The following is a 15,556-nucleotide window of genomic DNA, read 5'->3' as shown; positions in this document are numbered from 1 at the left end:
ATCCTGATGTAAGAAGCAGAGCCGCTCGGCCCCCAGCCCTTGCCCCATCAGCCCTGCGGCTTCAGCTCCAACTCTGCGGCTTAGCGGCTGGGCTGCATCCACTACTGAGTTGAACTCGCCATGTATGGAAATCATTGTCCCTCACTGACACTCAATGATGCTTATGGCTGCAATGTAAAAAAAGAAAAAAATTTTGGTCTTTGCCCCTGGTATCTGCCAGGCTTCTCTGTTCATGGGATTCTCCAGGCCAGAATACTGGAGTGGGGAGTGGGTAGCCAGCCCCTTCTCCAGGGGACTCTCCCTGACCCACGGATGGAGCCCAGGTCTCCTGCGTGGCAGGCAGATTCTTTACTGTCTGAGCCAACAGGGAAGCCTCACTTTAACTTTCCCGCACAGAGCTCCTAAAACCCTTACCACCTCCCGGGCAGTGAGCCCATTTTCCGCGTCATTCATACTAATCCCCTTTCAAGCATGCCTGAGTATCCTGGTCCCTAGATGGACGCAGGATGCGCGGTGTGTGTGTGTGTTTGGGGGGGGGGGGGGATTGTTGATGGGCTCCTGGTTGTGTCCCACCCCAAGGCTGATTAGAGGGATGCCACTTGTAGCCCACCCCCTCATCTCCAGGGCCAGCAAAGGATGCATTTATTTACCAATAGCCAGTGAATTAACCGCCGGCAATGGAGCCTCCACAAAGACCCCTGGAAGACAAGCAGGCCCTTGGCGCTGAAGACAGGCGGGTGCTGGAGGCCGGCGCACCCGAGTGGGCCTGAGCGCTCCAGCAGCCCAGCCACCCACCCCTCAGCCCACACAGCTCTTCCGCTGCAGGGTTCCTGGGCTGTATTTATATGCATGTATTCGGCTGCACTACGTCTTAGCTGTGGCAGGCAGAATCTTCGCTCTTTAGCTGTGGCATGCAGACTCCTACTTACGGCGACGGGGGATCTAGTCCCCTGACCAGGGGTAGAACCCAGGCCCCTGCACTGAGAGCCCGGAGTCTGGGCCACTGGGCTGCCAGGGCAGTTGCATCCCTAAGGTAAGCCAGTGAAGGCGAGCACAGCGCATTCCTGACTTCTCAGTCACTCTAGCCAATTACAACTGCTGGGGTAGAGGGGCTCTGTGGGATCCCCAAGCTTGTGCTCGGCCGGGGAGAAGTGTGACTAGCCAGGATGCCTCCACTGGTGGCTGGCGTGTGAAGTGGGGGCCGTCCCTGGGGGCTGAGCCCCTAACCCGGGGTCTGTACTGACTCCAGGGAGCTCCTGGCGTAGGTATATTGAATCGTGGGAGACCCAGTGCGGGTCTGAGATCAGGCATAGGCTGCGGTGGGGCAGGCAGGGGGTGGGGTTGGTGGTGGTGGTTCTGTATTTCGATTGTCCTTATAAGCTAAATGCAGCAAGTCAGGTCCTGAACCCCCAAAGCAGGTCATTCAAGAACGCTCCCTCACCTCAGCTGCCTCTGGAGGCCGGTTTTGGAGTAACAGTCCTGAGGTTCTGATTTCTGTGGCCCCAGGCTGGGTCCCATCATCGCCTCACTGGTTAGTGAGAGGCCACAACGGTGAGACGACCTTCCAGGGAAACGCTCTTCCCTGAACAGGTTCCCCACAAGGCACCTGATTGACGCCATCACCCCCGATGGAGACGCGCCCTGCCTGGCGGGGACACCCTGGGGTCACCAGGAGCCACGCCTCTGGAGAAGCCCCCAGAGGCTCCGGAATCCGCACCTGCGGACAGCCGAGGCTCCGCCCCGCACCTCAGCAGCCCCGGTGCGCCACAAGGCACCACTGCTCACCGTCAGCCTCTCCCAGGCTCAGACACTTCCTCCCCTCCCCACGGGGGACCCTGCGTGATGCAGGTGGAGCTCCCCTGGCGGTCCTTTCCAGCGGGAAAAACACATAGAAGCCTGGCGGCCGCTCAGTGGAAACCAAGCGCCCTCGCGCGCACCAGCTCGGCAGTGACCAAGTATCACGAAGAAGCTCGCAGGCAGAGCAGCGGCGAGGGTGGTTGACCGATGTCAGAATCGCCGAACCGCACTGCACGGTCGTGTCCGGGTCTGCGCGTCACAAACGAGGACATAGGAGTCCCATTGTCTCCAAAGTCCCCTCTTTCCCACTCGGTGCCCGTAAGCTGCGCTTGGTCAGCTCTAGACGCTCTGGGACACCCCCCCCCGCGCCCCCCCCCCCCGGCGGGCGGTTCCGTCCTGTGGGTCTCTCCAGCCAGGAGTCTCGGGGCAGACTGTGCTGCCCCCCACGAAGTGAAGGACCAGGCACAGCGCTCCCGCTGCCCGCAGTGCCCTCACCTCGAGTCTCAGGAGCTGCGCAGCAGCCGTCCACGTGGACACGGAGAGCCCCCGACCAGCACTGGGTGTCTCCCCCGTTCCCAGCTGCGCTGCGTACCTTGTCGGCGGGAGGAGCCGGAGAAAAGCGGCGTGCACAGGCCAGGAAGATGTCGGGCTCGGGCTTCCCACTCCGCACCTCGGGGTCGTCGCCCAGCACCACGTGGTGGAAGAGGTCGAAGAAGTCCTGGTGGCGGCTGGTCTTCAGCTGGAAGGACGCCGTCCCCGAGCTGGTGGCCACGGCACAGGGTACATCGTGCTTCCGCAGATGGCGGATCAGCTTCTCCACGCCTGGGAGGGGGGGTGGGGGGTGGAGGAAGGGGGACCATCAGGGATGGGGTGGGGGGCGGGTGCAGGCCTCGGGGGCGACCCTGGGCCAGCCCCGTTCCCCCCAGCCTGCGGCCTCGTCTGATCTCACCGCTATCCTCACAGGGTGGGGGTGTCAGCACGGGGACATCTCCACTCAGCACCGACATGGAAAAGCAGTTCAGGGCTCGGCGATGGCCTTTCCCAGAGGGTCAGAGGTGACTACTGGGATGGCTGGTGCGCTGCTTGCCACGCTGGACAGAGCAAGGGCCTCCCTGACGGCTGAGCAGGTAAAGAATCCACCTGAACAAATCTACATATGATAGCTAGGACGTGGAAGCAACCTAGATGTCCATCCACAGGTGAATGGATAAAGAAACCATGGTACATGTATACAGTGGAATATTACTCAGCCATAAAAGGGAACACATTTTAGTCAGTTCTGATGAGGTGGATGAACCTGGAGTCTTTTACACAGAGTGAAGTTAAGTCACAAACCGAAACACCATTACCGCATACTAACACAGGTATGTGGGCTCTAGAAAGACGGTGCTCACCGTATATTATCACATATACGTGGGCTCTAGAAAAACGGTGCTGATGAGCCTACCTGCAGGGCAGCAGTGCAGATACAGACACAGAACAGGCTCGTGGACACAGTGGAGGAAGGAGAGGGCAAATGGAGAGGGCAGCATGGACACACACACATTGCCGTGTGTAAGACAAGACAGCCAGGGAACTCTCTGTGCGACTCCCAGGGCTCAAACTGGGGCTCTCTGACAACCTGGAGGGGAGGACAGGGTGGGAGTGGGGAGGCGGCAGGGGGTTCAAGAGCCAGGGACACACGTACACCTGATTCATGTTGACGTAAGGTGGGAATGAAAACAATACTGTAAAGCAATTATCCTTCAATTAAAAATAATAAATTAAAAAATAAAAATAAAAGAATCCACCTGCATTGCAGGAGATGCTGGTTCGATCCCTGGGTTGGGAAGATTCCCTGGGGGAGGAGCATAGTAACGCGCTGCGGTCTTCTTGCCTGGGAAATCCCATGGACAGAGAAATCGCCTGGTGGGCCACAGTCCCTGAGGTCTCAAAGAGTGGCACACAACTGAGCCACTGAAGCTCTACTACCATCAGAGCAAACCCGGGGAGCCGCCAATAAATCTGACAACGTAGAGGACACGGACGAGTTCTTCTTGAAGAGAAAGAAGTTCTTTGGAAGAGTTCTTTCACAGCTCACTCAGGAACACAGCGATAATGTAACTAGCCCTAGATCCACAGGAAAGAGACTGAACCTGTAGCTAAGAACCATCCCGGACCTGGCACCGCACACCCTCGCTGGTGAACTTACCAAACACCCCAGAAAGAAACAATGCCAATTCTAAAGAAACCTCAGAAAATCACAGGGAACACTTATTTCCCAACCCGTTTTTTTGAGACTGGCACTTTTCTGATATGGAAGCTGGAGAAAAGCATACAAAAAACTACAGACCCGTATGTCTTGTGAACACACACACTTAACCCAACTTACAACCACTATGAAAGTATCCTACTTGAAGAGTTGCTATGGGGTTCGAACCTGTTACTTGAAAATATTAAAAAGCCACACTATTTAATTAGCTTGCAACAACTAATGACCAATATGTAGAATTACATTAGCCAAATTTCCATAAAAAGCCTTCATGGAATTGGTGAATTAAAAGGATGAAAGCGTGCCTATGACAAGTATACATCCGATAATCACCTCGGTCTGGATACGGTGATTAAAGCTGAGTATCAACATGACTTGCATCTAAAACAAAAGGTTCACGTTGTATGAGCCAAGAGTAAACCAACATACTGAAAAATACGGGAGCATACTGAAATATATGCTTCCTCTAAAACCTACTGGAAAAAGAAAATTTTGCTGGAAGAGTCCTCTGATGCTACTGATTATAAAAATTTAAATATAGTTGACCTCATTTTTAGCTTATACTTTAAATATTTCCAGTTCTGTGAATATTTTGTAATGCACTAACATAACGGGACAATACTATATCAAAATAAATACACACCAGCAAGCCTATTTTTATCCATAGCGGAATGAAAGAAAAAGTTTTTGGATGACTGTTAAACTTTTTTTTTTTAAGATTTGTTGCTTTTACGTATGTATTTATTTTTGGCTGTATCGGGTCTTACTCATGGCACACAGGATCTCCACTGCAGTGTGCAGGCTTCCTCCCTAGCTGCGATGCGCAGGTTTAGTTGGCCCATGGCGTGTGGGAACTTACTTCCCAGACCAGGGAGCAAACCCAGGGCCCCTGGAAGGTGAATTCCTCACCACTGGAACCCCAGGGGAGTCCGGGAATGACCCCTTTTAAATCAGATGAGCTCCGTGAAGATGTCCGAGATGGATACAAACATGAGCCCAGAGACAGGAAGGCTGACCACAGCCTGTGGCAAGCAGACTCCATCTCTGGGGCTCGGTTCTGTCCTGGGATATAGCAACGATTAGCGTTCCAGGTGGTGACGCTGTGAGGGGACGCCTGTAAAACATCCCACCCGTAAAAGCGCACACAGCAAGGCAGGGCCCCACCAGATGGTAGCAGCCATGGTTGCTGCCAATCCATCAAGTGCAGGTTACTCATCAGTCATTCAAGTCTCCTGATGTGAACATACGACTGCCCGATTCCTTCAAAAACTTTTGTGTCCTTTAAATACCGTATGCTGACTTTTTCTTAGTCTCTCTGTGAAGTAAAAGACTAGAAACCTGACGGGACTTCTGTCCTGCACAGAAGCTCATTAACTAGGTACATAAATGAACCCCAGCCAGCAGACAGCTGGTAGTCTCGGGGTGCTCAAGTGGGTTTCAGGGCCAGGCACAGACAGATCGCTCTTGCTACAAAGAATGGGCACTCTCAGGACTGATCTACAGGGAAGGAAAGAAGAGACGTGTGGAGGATCACCCATGCTAAGAGGTGAGTGTTTCCATCTGACTTCATCCGAGAGGCCTTGGGCTGGTGAGGAGAGAAACGGAGCCTGCCTGAAGTGGGTCTGCACACGGAAGCGTGCAGACAAGGTCGACAGGGGACACGGGATCTTTCAGCTGCTGCCCTGGAACTCAGGTGCTGGGGGGCCGTATCCAGCAGCCGCCCGGCTAGCTCAGGCGTCCTTTTAACACTTCACCCTGAACCCAGAGACACATTGTGGCCGGGAGTGGAGAGGACCCAGGGTGGGGAGATGACACCACTCAGGGACGGGCTCAGCTCACCTCTCACCCCTGGGGTTTCTCACTGTGAGCTGACCTGGGACGAGGGTCTGTGCAGAGGTGAGGGTCCTCACCCCTGGGGTTTCTGACCATGAACTGACCTGGGACATGAGGGTCTGAGCAGAGGTGAGGGTCCTCACCCCTGGGGTTTCTGACTGTTAACTCATCTGGCACATGAGGGTCTGTGCAAGGTGAAGGTCCTCACCCCTGGGGTTTCTGACCGTAAACTGACCTGGGACGTGGGGCTGTGCAGAGGTGAGGTCCTCATCCCCAGGGTTTCTGACCGTGAACTGACCTGGGACGAGGAGGGTCTGTGCAGAGGTGATGAAGGGCCTTCAGAATGAGATCAGCATGAATTTAGGGTCAGCCCTAAGCCCAGTGGCACTTCCCAGTTGGCTTGGCGGTAAAGAATCTGCCTGCCAACGCAGGAGACACAGAAGATTCAGGTTGGATCCCTGGGTAGGGAAGATTCCCCTGAGAAGAAAATGCCAACCCATTGCATTATTCCTGCCTGGAGAGTCCCATGAACAGAGGAGCCTGGAGGGCTACGGTCCATGAGGGTCAAAAAAGGAGAGCTGTATGCGCCTGAGCAATGCACGCGTGCACGCTCAACCCAGTGTCGTTTGCCTCCCTCTGCTCCAGCTGTTGTCACGCAGCCCCACCGGCCTGGCTGGTGTGTAAACACGGAAATCTGCTTCTCACAGTTCTGCAGGCTGCGATCAAGACCAAGGTGCCCACATACCCAGGGTCTCCTGAGTGGGCCCTCTTCCTGGCTCACAGCCACCTTCCCCTTGTCCTGATGTGGGGGGCCGTGGGGGGGAGGAGCGAGCTCTGAGGGGCCTCTCGCAGAAGGGCGCTAATCCCATTCCTGGGGTGCCACCTTGACAATCTCACCACCCCACAATCACGTCACCTCCAAATACAGTAACACTGCAGGTGGGGACTTCAACTACATGAACTCGGAGAGACCCACAGACATTTGTAACAGCAACCGGGGCCCTTAGTAACTGGTGTCCCCACAAGAGAAGGGGCAACAGGCAGAGGAAAAGCCATGTGGAGACAGAGGGAGGCGGCCCCCAGTCCAGGGATGGATGCCTGGAGCCCCCAGAGGCTGGAAGAGGGGGGAGGACCCTCCCCTGGAGCCTCTGGAGGAACCTCAGCCCTGGGACACCTTGACCTCAGAACAGGACTTGACTTGAAAACCAGATCTTTCAGATGTGACGTAAAGGACTCTGAAATGAGGTCATCTGGTTGAGGGTGGCCCTGAACCCCATGATACGCTCCCTATAAGACACAGAAGGAGAGAGACACGGACACAGAGGAGAAGCCACGTGAAGGCGGGGGCGGAGACGGGAGGGAGGTGGCCCCCAGCCCAGGGACAGATGCCTGGAGCCCCCAGAAGCCGGAAGACGCAGGAAGGCCCCTCCCTGGCATCTCTGGAGGGACTGTGGCCCTGCCCACACCGTGACCTCAGCCTCCCAGGCTCCAGGACTGTGACAGCGTGACTTTCTACGGTCTGTGGTCATTGGGTACATCAGCCACAGGAAACTGATGAAACGGACCCAACGTAGGAAAGCTCGTGGTGAAGACTAGAAACAGGGGGCTGTGAGTATGAGAAGAGGTCACAGTTCATGACTGCAAACATGAACATGTGCTGGCAACGTGTTGACCAACTGTTAGCCATCAAGCACAGAGCTCAGGAAAGAAAGAGGAGACACACAGACACACACAGGAACACCAGGGGAGGACCAGCTCTCGGCAGCAGCAGGGAGAGGCCCCCGGAATCTCCAGCTGCCACTCGGACCCCGAGACCAGGTCTCTCCTCTGGAATGACGGCCAGGAGGTATGAAGGGGCTGTGACCTACAGGAGCAGGTTCTCAAAGCAGCGCTCCCGATGATGGGGACAGAGTGAAGGGACAAAGCAGGAGATCAGACAGTTAGCCCCACTAGGGGATGGCAAGCAGAAAAAATATGGGAGACCCCGTAAGTTAAATGATCACTCAAGAAAGGAGAGCTGCTTAACCACAAAACCAAGCAGGCTTCATTCAGTTCAGTCACTCAGTTGTGTCCGACTCTTTGCGACCCTGTGGACCACAACAGGCCAGGCCTCCTTGTCCATCACCAACTCCTGGAGTTTACTCAGACTCATGTCTGTCAAGTCGGTGATGCCATCCAACCATCTCACCCTCTGTCATCCGCTTCTCCTCCCACCTTCAATCTTTCCCACCTCAGGGTCTTTTCCAGTGAGTCAGTTTTTTGCATCAGGTAGCCAGAGGATCGGAGCTCAGCAACAAAACCATGCAAGGGAAGCAGGAAACTGGCCCCTAAACAATAAAAGGATGGTGCTGTGAGACCCACACCCCGCCTGGTGAGCTCAGTGACTGAGTCACGCTCTGCACACATGAGAAAACACCTCTGAGAGATCGCTTGACCATGCAAGTAAGAAAACTCCCCTGCCAACGCAGAGGAGGAGCTGACAATGGAAGCGTGACATCGACTCAAGAATGAGGAAAAAGGTGGTCTTCTCCTCCTCCCTACTTTTCTTTTGATTATAAACCTGTGGCCTGCCAAGTTCTCTGTTCATATACAAGCCAAAAAAAAAAAAAAAAGTTCTCACTTGCTTAACACCTGTCTCTTCCTATAAAAATGGCCAAGCAATGTAATTTTAAAATTTCAGGATTTTCATTCTATGTATCAACTGTTTACTTGCTTTGGATGTTGGTGAATTTTTTTTAAATTCCTTTAAGGGATGTGTGTGTATGTATATATGCATCTCAGAGGTATCCTAAGAAATGGTCTGGAAGAAGGCACCCTGAATGGCTAAACAGCGTGTGCGTGCTCAGCCAATTCAGTCCTGACTCTTTCTGATCCTGTGGACTGTAGCCTGCCAGGCTCCTCTGTCCGTGGGATTCTCCAGGCAAGAATACTGGAGTGGATTGCCATTCCCTCCTCCAGGGGATCTTCCCGACCCAGGGATCGCATCTGGCAGGAAGGTTCTTTACCACTAGCACCACCCGGGAATCCCTGTTAAACAGTAAGTAATGGGGCTTCCCTGGTGGCTCAGCTGGTAAAGAGTCCGCCTGCAGTGTGGGAAACCTGGGTTTGATCCCTGGGTTGGGAAGATTCCCTGGAGAAGGGAACAGCTACCCACTCTAGTATTCCGGCCTGGAGAATTCCAAGGACTATACAGTGTGTGGTTTAAGAAAGAGTCAGACATGACTGAGCAACTGAACTGAACTGATCTTATAAGACCTGAAATTTATTTGTATATAAGAAAAAAAGATGAAGACATTTTAGTCAGCTCCACGACTGGATGGACATGAGTTTGAGCAAGCTCAGGGAGATGGTGATGGACAGGGAGGCCTGGCGTGCCGCAGTCCATGGGGTCACAGAGTCGGACAGGACTGAGTGACTGGACTGAACTGAGATGCACGTGTCCTACCCTGATTGTGGACTGCGTGGAGGAGGAGATGTTTCTTTTGAGTCTCCCTGAGCACCCACTCAGCAGCAGCTGCACATAAGGGTTAGGTAAAGGAAGAAGGCAGTTACAGCGGGACCCTGAGAACGTGAGTGCCTTCTGGCCAGGGTGGTGGAAGGCGTATTCACAAAGTGGGGTGGCGGGAGATGGTCACGCTGGCTGACGGCCACGGGGGACCTCAGGCGTAAGACAGATGAAGAACAAAACAGAAGAGCCAAAGGCAGACGGGTGGAAACAGACATGAGGCTCAGGTGCCTGGCCAAGAAGAAACGGGCCCGAGCGGATTGGGCCCAGGGCGCCCCCCAGGGAAAGGGCTGCCTGCTGGGCGGCTGCGCTGTAGTCTTCAGGGCACTCCCGAGAGGAGTGTGACTGAATCCCGAGCCTGTCCTGGCATGAGTGACTTCCGAGCCCTGGCGAGGACCTGTCCGGGTCAGGCCTGTCTCCAACTGGGACCTGTCCCCACAGGCAACACCCAGGCGGCACTCCACGGTGGAGGTGGACATGCGCTCCCGAGGGGCCCGTGTCATGGGGCAGTGCACCCAGGCCAGCAGTCCTGGGCAGGGCCTTGTCCTCGACCCCTCCACGGGCCCCGAAGTCACGTCCTGGGGTTTTCTGTGGGAAATCCCCCCAACCCCCACCCCCAGGGAAAAAGAGCAGGAAAAGCAAAGAGCCATGGCAACGGGAGACCTTCTCGGGGGTTTCACACCATTAAAAACCACCAACTTTATTTACTGGCCTTCCAAACCAACTCACTCCTGCTTAAATGATGCCAAAACACATTACCGTCATTCATCTCCAAGAACCCGTGCCTGAAGCAATCTGCTTCACAACACGGGTGGAGGTGGACTTTCCTGGTGGTCCAGGGGTGACAAACCCGCCTGCCGATGCAGGGGTCAGGGGTTCCACCCTGGCTGGGGAAGAAAGACCCCACAGGCTGTAGGACAACAAAGTCGTAGAGCTCGTTCTCAACAAGAGAAGCCACACCGCAGTGAGAATCTCACACACCACAATCAGCAGCCTCCGCTAGGCAAAGCCCACACGCAGCAACGAAGACCTAGCGTAGCCAAAACTAAAGAGATAATTTTTTAAATTACAAAACAATAATTAAAAAAAATACACTGGAGGGTACCAGTACCCTTCATGGGGAACACTGTTCTGACAGTTTTCTTACATTCCATGTCAAAATTTTTCCTATTAAAACCACATACATTTCAGTATTTCTTTCTTTTTTTTCTTTTTGGTCAAAAACTTTAGCCACAGTTAAGAAGATGTCTATTCTCAGAAAATAATTAGAACTGTGGCTGACTTACATTCTATGTTTCATCACTAAGGAATGTGGCAAATGCTTTCACGACATACTGGACCAAAGTACTTCCGTCCTGATGGCAGGAAGGGACAGTCAGGGAGTCTGGGATGGACATGGACACACTGCTGTATTTAACATGGAGAACCAGCAAGGGCCTGCTGTCCAGCACAGGGAATTCTGCTCAATCCTCTGTAATAACCTTATGGTCACCAGGGGGAAGGATGGGGGAAGGGACAGTCAGGGAGTCTGGGATGGACACGGACACACTGCTGTATTTAACACGGAGAACCAACAAGGACTGCCGGGAGCCAGTGTGAAGAATCCCACCCGTGACAAGGTCATGAGGAAGGAAGGTGACATACGCAAGGCATGCTCAGACTGCAGGGGCCCCTCTGGAAATTCCTAAGCATGTACCCCAACAAAAATCTGCCGGGTTTTGTGCTCTGCTTTTCCACTCTTCTGACATTCTCTGGAAAAAGTCAATTCAGGGCTTTAGTCTCCTGCATTTGAAAGAGTGTTTCAATCCATATATCCCTCTGATGGCTTTCTAGCCTGCCTGTAGGACTTGTACAGCTGTGCATGTGATTGTTTGAGGCCTCCTGACTGCAGGAGGCTCAGGAAGCTTAAAACATCCTAGGAATGTAGGGGCTTCTGAAGAGTCAAAATCATTAGAATAGGACTGATTAAAAGTTTCATTTGTTGAGTCAATACTTGCTGCCAAATTTTCATATCCTTTATTTTTAGATATAGTTGGTATATAGAAAAACAAGTAGTAGACCTGGTATTAGCAACATTAGATCTTTGAGTTAAGTACCTTCTTTGTTATAACCCACTGTGCCTTTGTTCTATAGAGATGTAACTTTAGCACTTTAAGGAAATGCAGATTAAAGAAAAACAGTTAGGGGAAACGAGATTAACATTCATTAAGAAAAAGAGCCAAAAAAGTGTTAACAAGCCTCCTGGCCAGAAGATAATGTAAATCACCTGAGACCTTTTGTATACAAAAAATATACAGAAAGAATCTGGGCTGCAAACGCTACATAATTTTGTATTACCCATTGATCTCTATGTATAATTAAAAGTATAAAAGGCCTTGAAGGACAATAGAAGGAGAGCCAGTTGCTTGGACTGGTTTCCCCCGTGTCTCCTCTTTACTCTAATTTCAGGCTGAATTCCCATCTGGGGCATGGAGGCTCACTATGTCTACTTATTTGTCCCGGCTTTTAAGATCCATAAGAGAGACAGCCCAAGGCGGGGCACTCTCCGATATTCAAACGGGCACCGGCGGCCTAATGTAGATGGTGCAAGCTCCTTGTCTGGAACTTTATTGGTTTTCCACTTAACTCAAGTTAATCAGCCTCTTCTCTCCACTTAATCTTCCTACTACACTATTTCTTCCTAATCTAATCTTATATCAATCAATAAATAAGTTTTTCTCACGCCAACGCTGTCCACCCTTCGAATTCCCTGGATCCACCAGGGCTGGACCCCGGCAAAGGACCTCCTGTCCAGCACAGGGCACTCTGCTCAATACTCTGTAATAACCTTATGGTCACCAGGGGGAAGGATAGGGGAAGCGATAGTCAGGGAGTTTGGGATGGACATGGACACACTGCTGTATTTAACACAGAGAACCAGCAAGGACCTGCTGTCCAGCACAGGGAACTCTGCTCAATACTCTGTAATAACCTGATCGTTCCCAGGGGGAAGGATGGAGGAAGGGACAGGCAGGGAGTCTGGGATGGACACGGACACACTGCTGTGTTTAACATGGAGAACCAGCAAGGACCTGCTGGACAGCACAGGGAACTCTGCTCCATGTCATGTGGCAGCCTGGATGGGAGGGGAGTTTGGGGGCATGTACATGTACAGCTGAGTGCCTTCACTGTCCACCTGAAACTATCACAACAGTGTTAATCAGCTATACGTCAATAGAAAATAAAAAGTTAAAAAAAATGTATTTCCTTCCTAGAACATCCACGGCCGATTTTAAAGAGAGGTGTCCACAGCTCATGAGAAGGGAATCAAGTCACTCATGCCTGGCCTCCAAGCTGCACGGGCCAGCCCAACCCTCTGTGAGGTGGGACCCAAGCACAGCCACCCCCACCTCATCATCAGGGGCTGGTCACCCTGGTGACAGCCCAGGCAGAGCTCCCGCATCACTATGGCAGCATCATTATGGCGGGGCCTGTTTCCCGGGCAACCTGCCCTCCCTTCCGCACTAAGGCCCTCCCCGGCCACAGCGCTCACCTGAAGGCAGGGCTGCGTCGTCAGAATGAAGGACGTCTGCGTGAGTCGCTCAGTCGTGTAGGACTCTCTGCGACCCCATGGACTATACCCCGCCTGTCCGTGGGGATTCTCTAGGCAAGGATGCTGGAGTGGGCTGCCATTTCCCTCTCCACAGTGAAGGACGTGGAATTCATAATACGCCCTCTCTACAGACAAGTTCCTTCCTCTCATGGGCTCAAGGAGCCTTCCCCTAGCCGGAAACGCACCCCCCCCCCCCCCCCCAGAAAACACCTGCAGAGGGAAGAGAACCGGGAGTCAAGGGCTCCACTTCTACCATCCTGAGCTGCATGATGGAGTCAAAGCGGCCAGGGGACAAGGGGAACACCTGGATCTGGACAGAGGGCAGCGGTCACTGCTCCTGGCCACTGTCACCACTCCCTGGACTCCCGGGCCGGGAGGCTGCCTTTCCGGTGGGGCTCAGCTTTGGCTCGCATAAAAGAGGGGATGGGAGGGAGGCGGCACAGATGGCAACTCGGGGGTGCAGCACATCTTTCTGAGTAGAAACTAGATCTCTGTCCTTACTGTGTCTGTGACTGGCATGTGATGTATGCAGAGACAAAGAAGAGTCTTCCGGGCGACTTTAGCAGGACTAAACTGTCAAGAAAGAGCATTTGTCTCATTTCTACGCTGGAGCTGGTTTTGGGGTTCAGTTCTCTTCAGTGATTACCCAGGATGAGGTATCACTTAAATAATATCTGGTCACTGGGAAAGCCAAGACAAGGACACTACATGGACTGGATCACCAAGTAGACTTCATAACATAGACCTGCTGGCATTCCAGCCGAACTGCCAGGCTAGCTGCATAAAGCATCATTCCAGCTGAACTACCAGGCTAGCCACAGAAGACATCATTTTCTTGGAATTGGAGTAGAATATATCTCAAGTGTGGGCTTCCCTAGCGGCTCAAGGAAAGAACCTGCCTGCCAAGCAGGAGACACGGATTGGATCCCTGGGTTGGGAAGGTCCCCTGGAGAAGGAAACGGCAGCCCACTCCAGTGCTCCTGCCTGGGAAGGCCCATCGACAGAGGAGCCCAGTGGGTTATAAGCCACGTGGTTATCCAAGAGTCGGATACAGCTTAGTGCCTAAACAACTATCATCATGTCTCAAGTATATCTTAGAAAAAAAACCACAAAAATTCTGGAAGGAAAACCACTTGAAAGGCTTGGGTGGATAAAGAAGAAAGAGGATATTTGCATGTCTAAACCATCAAGGGTGCTTTATATGATAAACAATGCAAGAGACTCCATGTCAAATATGAACAATATAGACTTAGCTGGATTACTGAAGAAAAAAAAAAAAACAGGCTTATAAATACAATCAGAAATGAAAGCAAGTACATTAAAACCAACGGCACAAAAATAAAAGGGATTCAAAGAGAATAATGTGAAAACCTGTACGCAAACACACTGAACAGCCTGGAAGAAACAGATGAATTGCCAGAAATATACAAGCTATCGAGATCAAAGCAAAAAGCAAGTGTGTTCAAACCTCTAAGTATTACGGAGATTAATTCAGTAGTCAGAAGCCGTCCGACAAGGAAAACAGGACCAAATGGATTCACCGGAGAATTCCACCAGGCTGTAAAGAATTACCACCAGTAGTACTCAAACTCTTCCCCACAATTCAAAGACGATGATATAGTCCCAAACTCATCCCATCAGGCCAGCATTACCCTGGCACCAAAGCCAAACAAAGAAATGACAAAAAAACTGAGGCAAACACACTCAACAAGATACCAGCAAACTTATTTAAATAGCACATTAAGAGGATTCTTCTACACTGTGAAGAAGAGGGATTTATTTCTGGGGTCTCGAGGATGGTTCAACATACAAAAATCAACGTGACACACCGTATTAACGAAATGAAGAACAAAACGCAAAGGATCACCTCAAACTGATGCAGCAGAAAGATCTGGAAAAAACTCAACACCCTTTCATGATATAAACACTCAAACTAGGAATAGAAGAAAAGTACCTCAACATAATAAAAGCCATGTATGAAAATTCCATAGCTAACATCATACCCGATGTTAAAAGGCTGAACACTTTTTCTGTGATCAGGAACAAGAAAACAATGCCTTCTCTTGTCACTTTTATTTCACACAGCACTAAGTTCTAGCTGGAGCAACTAGGCAAGAAAGAGAAATAAAAGACATCCACATCAGAAAGGAAGAAATGAAGCCGTCTGTTTGCACATGAAATGATCTTAGACATAGAAAACTCTAAAGATTCCACATATTTACATAAGACTATTAGCACTATTAATAAACTTCAGCAACACTGCAGAAGACAAAAATCAACATGCAAAATTCAGCTGTATTTCCACACAGTAAACAATGAAAAAATCTGAAAAGAACATTTAAATAAACCCACTGACAACTGCGTCAAAGAGAAATAAAAGAAGGTGAAAGACCTGTAATGCTGAAACTACAAAATACTGCTGGAAGAAACTAAAGCAGACACAAATAAATGGAAAGCCATCCCAGGTTCATGGGCCGGAAGATCTGCTCACCTTTACAGCGCCCACAGTACCCAAAGTGGTCTACAGATTCAGAGTAATCCATACCAAAACCCCAAGGGCACTTTTTGCTGAAATACA

At 51.5% G+C, this 15,556-nt stretch overlaps 1 protein-coding gene across 1 annotated transcript in view; it reads right to left on the bottom strand.

The window, feature by feature from the left end:
• The window catches only part of PUDP (pseudouridine 5'-phosphatase), a 64,124-nt gene that overhangs the window by 14,200 nt on the left and 34,368 nt on the right, over nt 1-15,556 (bottom strand). Inside the window, exon 3 of the mRNA XM_068962616.1 lies at nt 2,390-2,619. Within this exon, the coding sequence (XP_068818717.1) occupies nt 2,390-2,619 (230 nt within the window). The remainder of the gene's footprint in view (nt 1-2,389; nt 2,620-15,556) is intronic.

The sequence above is a fragment of the Capricornis sumatraensis genome, chromosome X (assembly GCF_032405125.1).
Source record: "Capricornis sumatraensis isolate serow.1 chromosome X, serow.2, whole genome shotgun sequence".
NCBI lineage: Eukaryota > Metazoa > Chordata > Mammalia > Artiodactyla > Bovidae > Capricornis > Capricornis sumatraensis.
This window is presented reverse-complemented; position numbering and strand designations above follow the sequence as displayed.